The 17,779-nt window shown below is 41.8% G+C and overlaps 1 protein-coding gene across 19 annotated transcripts in view; it reads right to left on the reverse strand.

Moving 5' to 3' along the window:
- The window catches only part of LOC115160590 (E3 ubiquitin-protein ligase MYCBP2), a 342,793-nt gene that overhangs the window by 206,208 nt on the left and 118,806 nt on the right, over window positions 1-17,779 (reverse strand). For 14 of the 19 annotated variants that reach the window (XM_029710780.1, XM_029710768.1, XM_029710763.1 and 11 more), the window contains exons 16-18: window positions 16,913-17,058; window positions 9,489-9,599; window positions 8,854-8,949 (exon numbers count right to left, since the gene is read on the reverse strand). In XM_029710780.1, the coding sequence (XP_029566640.1) occupies window positions 8,854-8,949; window positions 9,489-9,599; window positions 16,913-17,058 (353 nt within the window). The remainder of the gene's footprint in view (window positions 1-8,853; window positions 8,950-9,488; window positions 9,600-16,912; window positions 17,059-17,779) is intronic. The other 5 variants (XM_029710779.1, XM_029710778.1, XM_029710765.1 and 2 more) reach the window with 3 other exon arrangements.

Below are 17,779 nucleotides of genomic sequence, written 5' to 3' on the forward strand. Positions count from 1 at the left end.
TCTGGCTGGGCCACTCAAGGATATTCAGAGACTTGTCCCGAGGTCACTCCTGTGTTGTCTTGGCCGGATGCTTAGGGTCATTGTCCTGTTGGAAGGTGATCCTTTGCCCCAGTCTCTGGAGCAGGTTTAAATCAAGGATCTCTCTGTACTTCACTCCATTCATCTTTCCCTCAATCCTGACTAGTCTCCCAGTCACTGCCGCTGAAAAAAATTCCCACAGCATGCTGCCATCACCACGCTTAACTGTAGGGATGGTGTCAGGTTTCCTCCAGACCAGACGCTTGGCATTCAGGCCAAATATACTGCTCAAAAAAATAAAGGGAACACTTAAACAACACATCCTAGATCTGAATGAAAGAAATAATCTTATTAAATACTTTTTTCTTTACATAGTTGAATGTGCTGACAACAAAAATCACACAAAAATAATCAATGGAAATCCAATTTATCAACCCATGGAGGTCTGGATTTGGAGTCACTCTACAGGCTGATCCAAATTTGATGTAATGTCCTTAAAAAAAGTCAAAATGAGGCTCAGTAGTGTGTGTGGCCTCCACGTGCCTGTATGACCTCCCTACAACGCCTGGGCATGCTCCTGATGAGGTGGCGGATGGTCTCCTGAGGGATCTCCTCCCAGACCTGGACTAAAGCATCCGCCAACTCCTGGACAGTCTGTGGTGCAATGTGGCGTTGGTGGATGGAGCGAGACATGATGTCCCAGATGTGCTCAATTGGATTCAGGTCTGGGGAACGGGCGGGCCAGTCCATAGCATCAATGCCTTCCTCTTGCAGGAACTGCTGACATACTCTAGCCACATGAGGTCTAGCATTGTCTTGCATTAGGAGGAACCCAGGGCCAACCGCACCAGCATATGGTCTCACAAGGGGTCTGAGGATCTCATCTCGGTACCTAATGGCAGTCAGGCTACCTTGGGCGAGCACATGGAGGGCTGTGCGGCCCCCCAAAGAAATGCCACCCCACACCATGACTGACCCACCACCAAACCGGTCATGCTGGAGGATGTTGCAGGCAGCAGAACGTTCTCCATGGCGTCTCCAGACTCTGTCACATCTGTCACGTGCTCAGTGTGAACCTGCTTTCATCTGTGAAGAGCACAGGGCGCCAGTGGCAAATTTGCCAATCTTGGTGTTCTCTGACAAATGCCAAACGTCCTGCACGGTGTTGGGCTGTAAGCACAACCCCCACCTGTGGACGTCGGGCACTCATACCACCCTCATGGAGTCGGTTTCTGACCTTTGAGCAGACACATGCACATTTGTGGCCTGCTGGAGGTCATTTTGCAGGGCTCTGGCAGTGCTTCTCCTGCTCCTCCTTGCACAAAGGCGGAGGTAGCGGTCCTGCTGCTGGGTTGTTGCCCTCCTACGGCCTCCTCCACGTCTCCTGATGTACTGGCCTGTCTCCTGGTAGCGCCTCCATGCTCTGGACACTACGCTGAAAGACACAGCAAACCTTCTTGCAACAGCTCGCATTGATTTGCCATCCTGGATGAGCTGCACTACCTGAGCCACTTGTGTGGGTTGTAGACTCCGTCTCATGCTACCACTAGAGTGAAAGCACCGCCAGCATTCAAAAGTGACCAAAACATCAGCCAGGAAGCATAGGAACTGAGAAGTGGTCTGTGGTCCCCACCTGCAGAACCACTCCTTTATTGGGGGTGTCTTGCTAATTGCCTATAATTTCCACCTGTTGTCTATCCCATTTGCACAACAACATGTTAAATTTATTGTCAATCAGTGTTGCTTCCTAAGTGGACAGTTTGATTTCACAGAAGTGTGATTGACTTGGAGTTACATTGTGTTGTTTCAGTGTTCCCTTTATTTTTTTGAGCAGTGTAGTTCAATCTTCATTTCATCAGACCAGAGAATCTAGTTTCTCATGATCAGAGTCTTTTAGGTGCCTTTTGGCAAACTCCAAGCATACTGTCATATGCCTTTTACCGAGTGGCTTCCGTCTGGCCACTCTACCATGGATGTCCTGCTGGAAGGTTCTTCCATCTCCACAGAGGAACTCGACAGCTCTGTCAGAGTGACCATCGGGTCACCTTCCTGACCAAGGCCCTTCTCCCCCCCGATTGCTAATTTTGTCAGGGTGGCCAGCTCGAAGAAGAGTCTTGGTGGTTCCAAACTTCTTCTATTTAAGAATGATGGAGGCCACTGTTCTTGGGGGCCTTTGATGCTGCAGAAATGTTTTGGTTCCCTTCCCCAGATCTGAGCAACGGCACAATCCTGTCTCTGAGCTCTAAGGACAATTCATTCAAAATCATGCCATGGTTTTTCTCTGACATCCATTGTCAACTGTGGGACCTTATATAGACAGCTGTGTGCTTTTCTAAATCATATCCCATCAATTGGGATATACCACAGGTACCACCACAGGTGGACTCCAATCAAGTTGTAGAAACATCCAGGTTGAACAAAGATATACTTGAGCTCAATTTCGAGTCTTATAGCAAAGGCTCTGAATTCTTATGTAAATCAGGCATTTTTAAAAATAAATATATATAAATTAGTTTTCGCTTTGTCATTATGGATTATTGTGTGTAGATGAATGAGGAAAACACTTTATTTAATCAATTTCAGAATAAGTCCAACAAAATGTGGAAAAAGAGAAAGGGTCAAAGTTTGGACACCTAATTCAAGGCCTTTTCTTTATTTGTATTATTTTCTACATTGTAGAACAGCGAAGGCATCAAAACTATGAAATAACAAGGTTTAATGTAGTAACCAAAAAAGTGTTATTTATATTTAATATATTTTATATTTGAGATTCTTCAAATAGCCACCCTTTGCCTTGATGACAGCTTTGCACACTCTTGGCATTCTCTCAACCATGGGCTCTCGAGTGGCGCAGCACTCTAAGGCACTGCATCTCAGCGCAAGAGGCGTCACTACAGTCCCTGGTTCAATTCCAGGCTGTATCACACTTAGTCGTGATTGGGAGTCCCACAGGGAGGCGCACAATTGGCCCAGTGTCGTCCGGATTTGGCTGGAGTAAGCCGTCATTGTAAACAAGAATTTGTTCTTAACTGACTTGAATAAAGGTTCAGTAATTTTTTTTAAATGAAATGCATGCCTTCTTAAAAGTTTATTTCTGGATTTTCTTTCAGTTGTGTTGTAACAAGGTAGGGGGGGTAAAAGATCAAGTCCATAATATGGAAAGAACAGCTCAAATAAGCAAAGTGAAACGACAGTCCATCATTACTTTAAGACATGAGGTCAGTCAATACTTTCAAGAACTTCGAAAGTTTTTTCAAGTGCAGTCGCAAAAACCATCAAGTGCTATGATGAAACTTGCTCTCATGAGGACCGCCAAAGGAATGGAATACCCAGAGATACCGCTGCTGCAGAGGATAAGTTCATTAGTTACCAGCCTCAGAAATTTCAGCCCAAATAAATGCTTCAGAGTTCAACTAACAAACACATCTCAACATCAACTGTTCAGAGGAGGCCTTCATGGTCAAATTGCAGGAAATAAACCACAACTAAAGGACACCAATAAGAAGAGACATGCTTGGGCCAAGGAACACGAGCAACAGACAGACCGGTGGCAATCTGTCCTTTGGTCTGGAGTCTAAATAGGAGATTTTTGGTTCCAACCGCTGAGTCTTCATGATTCGCGGTGTGAGTGAACGGAAGATCGTTGCATGTATATTTCCAACCGCAAAGCATGGAGGAGGTGTTATGGTGTGGGGGTGCTTTGCTGGTGACACGGTCTGTGATTTATTTAGAATAAAGCCACACTTCACCAGCATGGCTACCACAGCAATCTGCAGTGATACGCCATCCCATAAGGTCTGGGCTCATTTGTTTTTCAAGAGGACAATGACCCAACACACCTCCAGGCTGTGTAAGGGCTATTTTACCAAGAAGGAGAGTGATGGAGTGCTACATCAGATGACCTGGCCTCCACAATCCCTCGACCAAATTGAGATGGTTTGGATGAGTCCGACCGCAGCGTGAAGGAAAAACAGCCAACAAGTGCTCAGCATATGCGGAAAAGCTGCTGGGAAAGCATTTCAGGTGAAGCTGGTTGAGAGAATGCCAAGAGTGTGCAAAGCTGTCATGAAGGCAAAGGGTGGCTATTTGATGAATCTCAAATATTAAATATATTTTGAATTGCTTAACACTTTTTAGGTTACTTCAAGATCAAATAAAATTTAAATGTGTCACATGTGCCAAACACAAATGCCTACTTACTAACCTTTAACCAACAATGCAGATAAGAAAAATACCTAAAACAATGAAATAAAAGTAACAAATAATTAAAGAGCATCAGTAAAATAACTATAGGGAGGCTATATACAGGGGGTGCAGGTACAGAATCAGTGTGCGGGGTCACCGGTTAGTTGAGGTAATTGAGGAAATATGTACATGTAGAAAGACTTATAAAAGTGACTATACAAATAGTCTGGGAAGCCATTTGATTAGATGTTCAGGAGTCTTATGGCTTAGGGATAGAATCTATTTAGAAGCCTCTTGGACCTAGACTTAGCGCTCCTGTACAGCTTGCCGTGCGGTAGCAGAGAGAACAGTCTGTGACTAGGGTGGCAAGAGTCTTGGACAGTTTTAGGGCCTACCTATGACACTGCCTGGTATAGAGGTCCTGGATGGCAGGAAGCTTGGTCCTATGTGATGTACTGGGCCGTTCGCGCTACCCTCTGCAGTGCCTTGCGGTCGGAGGCCTGCACAGTTGCCTTACCAGGCAGTGATGCAACCCATCAGGATGCTCTCGATGGTTCAGTGGTTGATTCCATATGTGTTATTTTATAGTTTTGATGTCTTCACTATTATTCTACAGTTGTGGCCAAAAGTTTTGAGAATGACACAATATTACATTTCAAAGTCTGCTGCCTCTGTCTTTAGATATTTTTGTCAGATGCTACTATGGAATGCTGAAGTATAATTACAAGCATTTCATAAGTGTCAAAGGCTTTTATTGACAATTACATGAAGTTGATGCAAATAGTCAATATTTGCAGTGTTGACCCTTCTTTTTCAAGACCTCTGCAATCCGCCCTGGCATGCTGTCAATTAACTTCTGGGCCACATCCTGACTGATGGCAGCCCATTCTTGCATAATCAATGCTTGAAGTTTGTCAGAATTTGTGGGTGTTTGTTTGTCCACCCGCCTCTTGAGGATTTACCACAAGTTCTCAATGGGATTAAGGCCTGGGGAGTTTCCTGGCCATGGACCCAAAATATCGATGTTTTGTTCCCCGAGCCACGTAATTATCACTTTTGCCTTATGGCAAGGTGCTCCATCATGCTGGAAAAGGCATTGTTCGTCACCAAACTGTTCCTGGATGGTTGGGAGAAGTTGCTCTCGGAGGATGTGTTGGTACCATTCTTTATTCATGGCTGTGTTCTTAGACAAAATTGTGAGTGAGCCCACTCCCTTGGCTGAGAAGCAACACCACACATGAATGGTCTCAGGATGCTTTACTGTTGGCATGACACAGGACTGATGGTAGCGCTCACCTTGTCTTCTACGGACAAGCTTTTTTCCGGATGCCCCAAACAATCGGAAAGGGGATTCAGAGAAAATGACTACCCCAGTCCTCAGCAGTCCAATCCCTGTACCTTCTGCAGAATATCAGTCTGTCCCTGATGTTTTTCCTGGAGGCATCTTTGCTGCCCTACTTGACACGAGGCCATCCTCCAAAAGTCTTCCCGTCACTGTGCGTGCAGATGCACTCACACCTGCCTACAGCCATTCCTGAGCAAGCTCTGTACTGGTGGTGCCCCGATCACGCAGCTGAATAAACTTTAGGAGACGGTCCTGGCGCTTGCTGGACTTTCTTGACAAAATTGTGAGTGAGACCTGAAGCCTTCTTCACAACAATTGAACCGCTCTCCTTGAAGTTGTTGATGAGCCGATAAATGGTTGATTTAGGTGCAATCTTACTGGCAGCGATATCCTTGCCTGTGAAGCCCTTTTAGTGCAAAGCAATGATGACGGCACGTGTTTCCTTGCAGGTAACCATGGCTGACAGAGGAAGAACAATTATTCCAAGCACCACCCTCCTTTTGAAGCTTCCAGTCTGTTATTCGATCAGCATGACGGAGTGATCTCCAGCCTTGTCCTCGTCAACACTCACACCTGTGTTAACAAGAGAATCACTGACATGATGTCAGCTGGTCATTTGGTGGCAGGGCTGAAATGCAGTGGAAAAGTTTTTGGGAGATTCAGTTCATTTGCATGGCAAAGAAGGACATTGCAATTCATCTGATCACTCTTCATAACATTCTGGAGTATATGCAAATTGCCATCATACAAACTGAGGCAGCAGACTTTGTGAAAATTAATATTTGTGTCATTCTCAAAACCTTTACCTATATATATATAGATAAGAAAAACCCTTGAATTAGTAGGTGTTCAAAAGCTTTTGACCGGTAGCGTAGTGTATATATACACGTTTGGGGTCACTTAGAAAAAGACTGATGCGTTTCAGAAGAAAGTTCTTTGTTTCTGGCCATTTTAAGCCTGTAATCGAACCCACAAATGCTGATGCTCCAGATACTCAACTAGTCTAAAGAAGGCCAGTTTTACTGCTTCTTTAAATCAGCACAGTTTTCAACTGTGCTAACATGATTGCAAAAGGGTTTTCTAATGACCAATTAGCCTTTTAAAACGATAAACTTGGATTAACTAACACAACTTGCCATTGATAATGGGCCTCTGTACACCTATTAGATATTCCATTAAAAAGTCTGCCTTTTCCAGCTACAATAGTCATGAACAATGTCTACACTGTATTTCTGATCAATTGTATGTTATTTTAATGGACAAAAAATGTGCTTTTCTTTCAAAAACAAGGACATTGCTAAGTGACCCCAAACTTTTGAACGGTAGTACACATACATATATATATATATATGTCACTGTATGTATGTATGTATGTACAGTTGAAGTCGGAAGATTACATCCACTTTGGTTGGAGTCATTAAAACTCATTTTTCAACCACTCCACAATTGTCTAATTAATAAACTATAGTTTTGGCAAGTTGGTTAGCCTCTCTGGGCTGGGGGCAGTATTTTCACGTTCGGATGAAAAGCGTTCCCAGAGTAAACTGCCTGCTACTCAGGCCCAGAAGCTAAGATATGCATATAATTAGTAGATTTGGATAGAAAACACTCTGAAGTTTCTAAAACTGTTTGAATGATGTCTGTGAGTATAACAGAACTCATATGGCAGGCAAAACCTGAGAAAAATCCAACCAGGAAGTGGGAAATCTGAGGTTTGGAGTTTTTCCAAGTGACTGCCTATCCAATATACAGTGTCTGTGGGGTCAGATTGCACTTCCTAAGGCTCCCACTAGATGTCAACAGTCTTTAGAACGTTGTTTCAGGCTTCTATTGTACAAGGGGAGCGAATAAGAGCTGTTTGAACCAGTGGTCTGGCTGAAAGCCTTTAGTTTACTGACGCGCGCAGTCGTTCCCTTTCATTTCTAAAGACAAAGGAATTGTCCGGTTGGAATATTATTGAAGATTTATGATAAAAACATCCTAAAGATTGATTCTATACATCGTTTGACATGTTTCTACAAACTGTAATGGAACTTTGACTTTTTGTCTGGTATATGGACATAAAGATTAACTTTATCAAACAAAACTAACATTTATTGTGGAACTGGGATACCTGGGAGTGCATTCCGATGAAGATCATCAAAGGTAAGTGAATATTTATAACGCTATTTCTGACTTTAACTGACTGAGCAACATGGCGGGTATCTGTATGGCTTGTTTTGGTGGCTGAGTGCTGTACTCAGATTATTGCATGGTGTGCTTTCACCGTAAAGCTTTTATGAAATCTGACACAGCGGTTGTATTAAGGAGAAGTTTATTTTTAATTCGATGCATAACACTTGTATCTTTCATCAATGTTTATGATGAGAATTTCTGTAAATTGATGTGGCTCTCTGCAAAATCACTGGATGTTTTGGAAGCAAACCATTACTGAACATAACGCGCCAATGTAAACAGATTTTTGGATATAAATATTAACTTTATCGAACAAAACATACATGTATTGTGTAACATGAAGTCCTATGAGTGCCATCTGATGAAGATCAAAGGTTAGTGATTCATTTTATCTCAATTTCTGCTTTTTGTGACTCCTCTCTTTGGGGTATGTTTTTTGTGACTAGGAGCTGACGTAACATAAGCGCATGGTATGCTTTCACCGTAAAGCCTTTTGATATCGGACACTGTGGTTGGATTAACAAGAAGTTTATCTTTAAAATGGTGTATAATACTTGTATGTTTGATGAATTTTAATTATGAGATTTCTATTTGAATTTGGCGCCCTGCACTCTTTCACTGGCTGTTGTCAAATCGATCCCGTTAACGGGATTTCATCCCTAAGAAGTTAGACATCTACTTCGTGCATGACAAGTAATTTTTCCAACAATTGCTTACAGATTATTTCATTTATAACTCAGTTTATCACAATTCCAGTGGGTCAGAAGTTTACATACACTAAGTTGACTGTGCCTTTACACAGCTTGGAAAATTCCAGAAAATTATGTCATGGCTTTAGAAGCTTCTGATAGGCTGATTGACATAATTTGAGTCAATTGGAGGTGTACCTGTGGATGTATTTCAAGGCCTACCTTCATACTCAGTATATATATATATATATATGTGTCCACACACACGTAATTATGATCCGAGTCTTACTTTTCAAGGGAGAGAGAGAGGAGGACGGGTGGGCGGGCGGCTGTGTAAACGAGCTGGACAGCCGGTTTGGTGGGGTGTGAGACAGACCAAAGAGGGGCGGGGCGGTGCCCGTTTGAGTTAAGGATAGTGAATTGGAAGACCGGCTGTTGTACCTGTGTGCTTGTCCCGCTTATGCCTTAGGGGTCTGAGTCTGACTAGGGCCTGCTCACGCTGGTTCATTAATATGGGGCCAGGGAAAACAATGGGGCCTGGGAGGGAGAAAGAAACTTTCACATGCATGGACACAGCAGGGTCACAGATTGGTAGAGATACACAATTGTCACACTGCAGCATAACAACTACTAAAACAATAGTACAACACACTGCAAAATCACAAATAAACAAGCAAAGGGGAAAAATCACAAGGGCACAATACTGAAATATGGGAAACACAATCATAGCAAGGACAATGTCTTAGTACTCTTTCCATGCCTGTATTGTTTATGGCCCCACCCAGGTCACTGCACCCATCAACACACACGCCAACCACCAAACCTACACTAGCAAACACACACACACCCTCCCCTTGTCACTAATCCCCATCCCATACTCACAATTCCCTCCTAGTCATTGATGTTTTGGCTTTTCTCCTCCCCAATCACACAAACACCTTCCACTATCCCCTATCCCCTAGACCTTTGTCCCCATCCCCTTCTATCCCATATTTCTTCCCTGCTTCAGCCTTTTCTCCATCCCAAAACACAAACCCAACCCAATACCGTATCCCCTATCGATTCCTTGCCCGTACCTCGTCCCTCCTCCAGCCGGTGTCGGCGGTTGATCCGCTGACGTTTCTCCTCCTGCCGGATCTGGATGTGCTCCTCGATGTTGACTCCTGGGGGGGGGGGGACAGGCACAGCTGAAACACACACCGCCCCACGGGAGAGAGAACCACGTGGAGGAGGAGAGACAAAGACAACACACAACGTGGATGAATGGAGGGAGGAGACGACGACATGGAGAAGCGATGCATCTTCACATAGGATAGAATGACGTAAACCCATTGCCTTGAAACTGACATGAGGTAAGTTTATTGTTTCATTAGCCTCGACATCCTAACTAAATCACGCAAAATTGTTTAGCATTACTAATTTAGTCTGGCATCCTCCAATAGAGGCACTTGGCCTGGTAAAAAAAGACCTCTCAGAAATGATGGGCTGGTTGGTCTGATGTGATCCAATCACAAATACATTTCATACAAAACCCCTTATTGCAGATGAGTACAAATGGATTAGATGTCTGGGGGTATCGTTGGACGGGACCACAGTGTCTCCCGACCCCTAATGTCTCAGCCTCCAGTATTTATGCTGCAGTAGTTTGTGTCGGGGGGCTAGGGTCAGTCTGTTATATCTGGAGTATTTTTCCTGTCTTATCCGGTGTCCTGTGTGAATATAAGTATGCTCTAATTCTTTATTTCTCTCTTTCTCTCTCGGAGGACCTGAGCCCTAGGACCATGCCTCAGGACTACTTGGCCTGATGACTCCTTGCTGTCCCCAGTCCACCTGGCCGTGCAGCTGCTCCAGTTTCAACTGTTCTGCCTGCGGCTATGGAACCCTGACCTGTTCACCGGACGTGCTACCTGTCCCTGACCTGCTGTTTTCAACTCTCTAGAGACAGCAGGAGCAGTAGAGATACCCTGAATGATCGGCTATGAAAAGCCAACTGACATTTCCTTCTGAGGTGCTGACCTGTTGCACCCTCGACAACCACTGTGATTAATATTATTTGACCCTGCTGGTCATCTATGAACATTTGAACATCTTAGCCATGTTTTGTTATAATCTCCACCCGGCACAGCCAGAAGAGGACTGGCCAGCCCTCATAGCCTGGTTCCTCTCTAGGTTTCTTCCTAGGTTCTGGCCTTTCTAGGGAGTTTTTCCTAGCCACAGTGCTTCTACACCTGCATTGCTTGCAGTTTGGGGTTTTAGGCGGTGTTTCTGTACAGCAATTTGTGACATCAGCTGATGTAAGAAGGGCTTTATAAATAAATTTGATTAACTAAATGACGGCAATGCCAGACTGGATTGGTGAAGTGAAATAGTGTAATATAGCGAGATTCAGTTTGAATTTCAAGGCTACAGTTTCACCCCCCTTATCCTAGATCTAAGGGGCAGCATCTATCTTGAGCTTTGCATGAAGACAAACAAGACAGACGTGCTACCAGCTAGCTACAGTTGAAGTCGGAAGTTTACATACACTTAGGTTGGAGTCATCAAACTCGTTTTTCAACCACTCCACAAATTTCTTGTTAACAAACTATAGTTTTGGCAAGTCAGTTAGGACATCTACTTTGTGGATGACAGAAGTAATTTTTCCAAAAACTGCTTACAGTGAATTATAAGTGAAATAATCTGTCTGTATCACAATTCCAGTGGGTCAGAAGTTTACATACACTAAGTTGACTGTGCCTTTAAACAGCTTGGAAATTTCCAGAAAATTATGTCATGGCTTCAGAAGCATCTGATAGGCTAATTGACATCATTTGAGTCATTTGGAAGTGTACCCGTGGACGTATTTCAAGGTCTACCTTCAAACTCAGTGCCTCTTTGCTTGACATCATGGGAAAATCGAAAGAAATCAGCCAAGACCTCAGAAAAAAATTGTAGACCTCCACAAGTCTGGTTCATCCTTGGGAGCAATTTCCAAATGCCTGAAGGTACCACGTTCATCTGTACAAACAATAGTAAGCAAGTATATGGGACCACGCAGCCGTCATACCGCTCAGGAAGGAGACGCGTTCTGTCTCCTCGAGATGAACGTACTTTGGTGCGAAAAGTGCAAATCAATCCCAGAACAACAGCAAAAGGACCTTGTGAAGATGCTGGAGGAAACAGGTACAAAAGTATCTATATCCACAGTAAAACAAGTCCTATATCGACATAACCTGAAAGACCGCTCAGCAAGGAAGAAGCCACTGCTCCAAAACTGCCATAAAAAAGCCAGACTACGGTTTGCAACTGCACATGGGGACAAAGATCGTACTTTTTGGAGAAATGTCCTCTGGTCTGATGAAACTGTTTGTCATAATGACCATCGTTATGTTTGGAGGAAAAGGGGGAGAACACCATCCCAACCGTGAAGCACGGGGGTGGCAGCCTCATGTTGTGGGGTGCTTTGCTGCAGGAGGGACTGGTGCACTTCACAAAATAGATGGCATCATGAAGTAGGAAAATTATGTGGATATATTGAAGCAACATTTCAAGACATCAGTCAAGAAGTTAAAGCTTGGTCGCAAATGGGTCTTCAAAATTGACAATGACCACAAGCATACCTCCAAAATGGCTTAAGGACAAAAAAGTCAAAGTATTGGAGTGGCCTTCACAAAGCCCTGACCTCAATCCTATAGAAAATGTGTGGGCATAACTGAAAAAGCGTGTGCGAACAAGGAGGCCTACAAACCTGACTCAGTTACACCAGCTCTGTCAGGAGGAATGGGCAAAAATTCACGCAACTTATTGTGGGAAGCTTGTGGAAGGCTACTCGAAACGTTTGACTTAAGTTAAACAATTTAAAAGGCAATGCTACCAAATACTAATTGAGTGTATGTAAACTTCATACCCACTGGGAATGTGATGAAAGAAATAAAAGCTGAAATAAATAATTCTCTCAACTATTATTCTGACATTTCACATTCTTAAAATAAAGTGGTGATCTAACTGACCTAAGACAGGGAATTTTTACTAGGATTAAATGTCAGGAATTGTGAAAAACTGAGTTTAAATACATTTGGCTAAGGTGTATGTAAACTTCAGTGTTTCTTCAACTATTACTTGAGCGAGGCGCCCTGGCCTGATCCCAGACCTGTTTGTGTGTATGTTTGGGCTAAACAGCAGATTTGGGATCTGGCTGAGGAGGATGGTCTACGGTATTTCATCTCAACTGTTTTTGCCTCGGGACCCAAATTGAACCAGGTTGTCTCAGTCGCCAACCCCTTAACTATACTGAAGAAAAATAATTCAGAGATCAAATTATTTTATCAAATTAAATTATCACTTTTTATCTGGATTTAGTCGATTAACAAGAGAACGTTGCCGGGCGTCCCTTTATCAACCCACAAGATGTGCAAACATAAGCACCAATGCTTGCTAAATAGTGCATAATCTATTGTAAAATATGAGTTGCATGAAGAAATATTTGTGGGAGAAAAAAAATAAAAAATGATATATATATATATATAGTCAAGGATATGTTTTGTATAATTCTACAAATTCCTAGAAAAAAACATAGGCCTACAGCCTATTTTAGTTTCCCTTACAATAAAAACAGTGTAATCCATTTGAACAAACTTATTTGTAGATTCAATTAGTAATAGAGTTACAGTAATTAATAAAGTCCAGTTACAGCCTCTTTTGACAAAGTAGAAATTAAAAAGATATGTGAAATGATTTGCTTTATTCCTAAATAAAAGCACCAGTACAATTGTAAAGGATGAATCCCATAAATAAATAGCATATTCATTTAATTTTACATTCATCATGTTACTATTACTAAAGTATACATTTGGAAATAGAGCTGCACCTCTTGAATTATGAAAGTTATTTGACAAAGGTTAGTGCAACAGAAACTGCCGAACATGTTCTTTCTGATACTATATAGAAATTAAAATGTTTTACCTGCATGTGACTCTGAAGGAGGATTTGATGCTCCTCTCCATGTAAATTACAAGATGTGCCCATTTCTTCATGTACAATTTGACAACTGATAGGCATAATATTGTCACTCATCAGATTGTACATTTAATTGTGTCTATTGGCTAACTCTTACTATGTGTGAAATTAGTTTCGGTATAGTTTAGGTGTAGTTTCGTCTGGCATCGTTTGTTTCCCGCTCATCAACTTGGATAGAGTCAAGGATATGTTTTGCATTAATCTAAAGGCCTACTACAACACAGCATGTTTTAATTTCCCTTACAATAAATTGGATTAGTAATGGAGCTACAGTAAATTAAACAGTCAAGAACGATATCAACCCGCAAGGTGCTCGGTCAAATTATTAACATGAGCGCCAACACTGTTCAATAGGCATGACAAACTCATCATTACAATATTACTGTTCTAAATTAAATTCACCTCTTCATCATTCAGTTAGAAATCATTTAAATTCAATTGTGAATTAACTTGCGCAATTATCGCCCATTCCGTCTATTTGTCATTCATTCAGTTGGCTGGCATCGTTTGCGTCGCTGGATAGAGTCAAGGATATACCTTTTACATTATTCTAAAGGCCTATTGCAACAAGTAGCATGTTTGTTGCCCTTACAATAAATTAGATTAGTAAGCGTTATAGTAAATAAAACAGTTCGATAACAGTTTATTTTTACAAAGTAAAACTTAAGAGAATGGTATCAACCCCCAAGGAGCGCTGTCAAATTGTTTGCTGCTGATAAATAGGCATAACAAACTCATCATGACACTATAGTCTAAATTAAATCAACCTCTTTACCCTCCTTATCATTCAGTTAAAATCAAATTTAAATTAGGCCTAAAGGTGCAAAATTACAGCCCATTCAACAATTTGTCATTCATTCAGTGAGAAGAGAAAGACGCATTAGCACCTGGCTGGGTACCAATGTCCTACAGCACATTATCTTGGTGGGTTAAGTTAGGAATAGGTGTGAAAAAAGGTTCTAAACACTTTTCTGTTTGTGATTTCTGACAAATGAGAAGTGTAAAATACAAACATTTAGGAAGTCAGGGAATGCGCTGGACGTAGCATTTGTTTGGGGCTGATATTTTTTTAGGCGGTTCTAGTGTTAAATTCAGATTGGGGAATACATATTTTTTACTCAGACACCTTCGACCCAAATCACCAGTTGAGAATCGCTGGTCTAGGGCAGGGGTGGGCAATAATTGCGGCTCAAGGGGCACATCGGGATTTAAAAATTCAACTGAGGACCTCATTATTTTTTTATGTTATCGTTGGAAAGAAAACTCGAATTGCTCTGTTTGTCCTAACCGCAAATAACAGACAGAACCGTGGTTACATGAGTTACCGCTATGCTGTTATTTGGCTGGCGCCTGGTCTCGGGAAAACATTGGCTGAGATATGTAGCTATGGTAAAGCAGTATGCTGACATGGAATGACAGACAAAATAGAAATAAAAGAAGCAGACAACAGTAATGGCTTGTGACAGAGTGCCTTCAGTTACTATTCACACACCCCTCGACATTTTACACATTTTGTTGTGTTACAGCCTGAATTTAAAATGGATTCAATTTTGATTTGTTGTCACTACACACAGTACCCTATAAGGTCAAAGTGGAATGATGTTTTTCAAAATATTTACAAATTATACTCAACAAAAATATAAAAACGCAACATTTTCAAAGACTTTACTGAGTTACAGTTCATAAGGCACTCAGTCAATTTAAATCCTAATTAGATCGTAATCTACGGATTTCACATGACTGGGAATACAGATACGCATCTGTCGGTCACAGATACCTTAAAAGAAAAAGGTTGGGGCGTGGATCAGAAAACCAGTCAGTATCTGGTATGACCACCATTTGCTCCATGCAGCGCGACACATCTCCTTTGCAAAGTTGATCAGGATGTTGATTGTGGCCATTGGAATGTTGTGCCACTCCTCTTCAATGGCTGTGCGAAGTTGCTGGATATATGCAGGAACTGGAACACGCTGTCGTACACGATCCAGAGCATTCCAAACATGCATCTGTGGCTTTGTGTTGTGTGACAACACTGCACATTTTAGAGTGGTCTTTTATCCACAGCACAAGGTGCACCTGTGTAATGATCATGCTGTTTAATCTGCTTCTTGATATGCCAAACCTGTCAATTGGATGGATTATCTTGGCAAAGAAGAAATGCAAAGAGATTTTTGAGAGAAAACAGCTTTTTGTGCGTATGGATAATTTCTGTTGCGTTTATATTTTTGTTCAGCGTAATTAAATTAAAATCTGAAATATCTTGAGTTAATAAGTATTCAACCCCTTTGTTATGGAAAGACTAAATGAGTTCAGGAGTAAAGATGTCCTTAAGTCATATAAGAAGTTGCATGGACTCACTCTGATAATACTTTTTAAAGTGATTTTTTAATGACCACCTCATTTCTGTACCCAACACTTGCAAAAACAGATTCAACCACAAAGACCAGAGAGATTATCCAATGCCCCTTAAAGGGCACCTATCGGTAGATGGATAAAACAAATAAAAGCAGACTTTGAATATCCCTTTGAGCATGGTGAAGTTATTAATTACACTTTGTATGATGTATCAATACACCCAGTCACTACAAAGATACAGGATCAACAACATGTTTGTTACTCCACAATACTAACCTAATTGACAGAGTGAAAAGGATGCCTGTACAGAATAAAAATATTCCAAAACATGCATCTTGTTTTCAACAAGACACTAAAGTAATTCTGCAAAAAATGTCTTGAATAAAAAGTGGTATGTTTGGGGCAAATCCAATACAACACATTACTGAGTACCCCTCTCCACATTTAAATGATAGTGGTGGCTGCATCATGTTATGGGTATGCTTGTAATCATTAAGGACTGGGGAGTTTTTCAGGATAAAAAATAAACGGAATGGAACTAAGCACAAGCAAAATCAGAGGAAAACCTTTTAGCAGGTCAATAACCTAAAAACCAAGGTTAAATCTACACTGGAGTTGCTATCCAAGAAAGTGAATGTTCCTGGGTGGCTGAGATAGTTTTTACTTAAATCTGCTTGAAAATCTATGGCAAGACTTGAAAATGGTTGGCTAGCTATGATCAACAACCAATTTCACAGAGCTTGAAGAATTTTGAAAAGAATTACAGGCAAATGTTGTACAATCCAGAAGTGCAAAGCTCTAATAGACTTACACAGAAAGACTCACAGCTGTAATCGCTGCCAAAGGTGATTCTAACATGTATTGACATAGGGGTGTGAATACTTATGTAAATTAGATTTAATACATTTGCAAAAATGTCATAAAAAAAATTCACTTTGTCATTATGGGGTATAGTGTGTAGACGGGTGAGAGAAAAAAAATGTCATCAATTTTGAATTCAGGCAGTAACAACAAAATGTGGAATAAGTCCAGGGGTGTGAATACTTTCTGAAGAAACTACATAGTGTGAAAAAGGTTGTGACTGTTTGAGAATGACTACACCAAACTTGAGCATGCAGATATATTGAACAACTGTTATTGTGTGTTGTACCTAGTAGTAGATCTAGTGGTATCATCTCCTTGACAGCGTCGAAGATGCCCCTCTGTCTGACCTCCTGTCCATCAAGCTCCCTGGCGCAGGCTTTGCAGCAGCCACACGCTGAGCAACCAGACTCCCCAGAACCACAGCCACAGATACTGAGTGGGAGAGAGAGACAAAACATCAATACAAACAAACAGACAGACATCCACCAGACAAGACAAACCAAAGCATACAAACACACACACACACACACACAGAAACAAATATCAGTTAATCTTATCAGCATTCAAATCACGTTTGGGATGGTGTTCCTCGGCTTGCAAGCGTCCCCCTTTTTCCTCCAAACATAACGATGGTCATTACTGCCAAACAGTTCTATTTTGTTTCATCAGACCAGAGGACATTTCTCCAAAAAGTACGATCTTTGTCCCCATGAACAGTTACAAACCTTAGTCTGGCTTTTTTTATGGCAGTTTTGGAGCAGTGGCTTCTTCCTTGCTGAGTGGCATTTCCGGTTATGTCGATATAGGACTCGTTTTACTGTGGTATTTAGATACTTTTGTACCCGTTTCGTCCAGCATCTTCTGGGATCGATTTGCACTTGTCGCACCAAAGTACGCTCATCTCTAGGAGACAGAATGCGTCTCCTTCCTGAGCGGTATGACGGCTGCGTGGTCCCATGGTGTTTATACTTGCGAACTATCGTTTGTACAGATGAACGTGGTACCTTCAGGCATTTGGAAATTGCTCCCAAGGATGAACCAGACTTGTGGAGGTCTACACTTTTTTTGTAGACCTTGGCTGATTTCTTTTTGATTTTCCCATGATGTCAAGCAAAGAGACACTGAGTTTGAATGTAGGCCTTGAAATACATCC

The sequence above is a fragment of the Salmo trutta genome, chromosome 24 (assembly GCF_901001165.1).
Source record: "Salmo trutta chromosome 24, fSalTru1.1, whole genome shotgun sequence".
NCBI lineage: Eukaryota > Metazoa > Chordata > Actinopteri > Salmoniformes > Salmonidae > Salmo > Salmo trutta.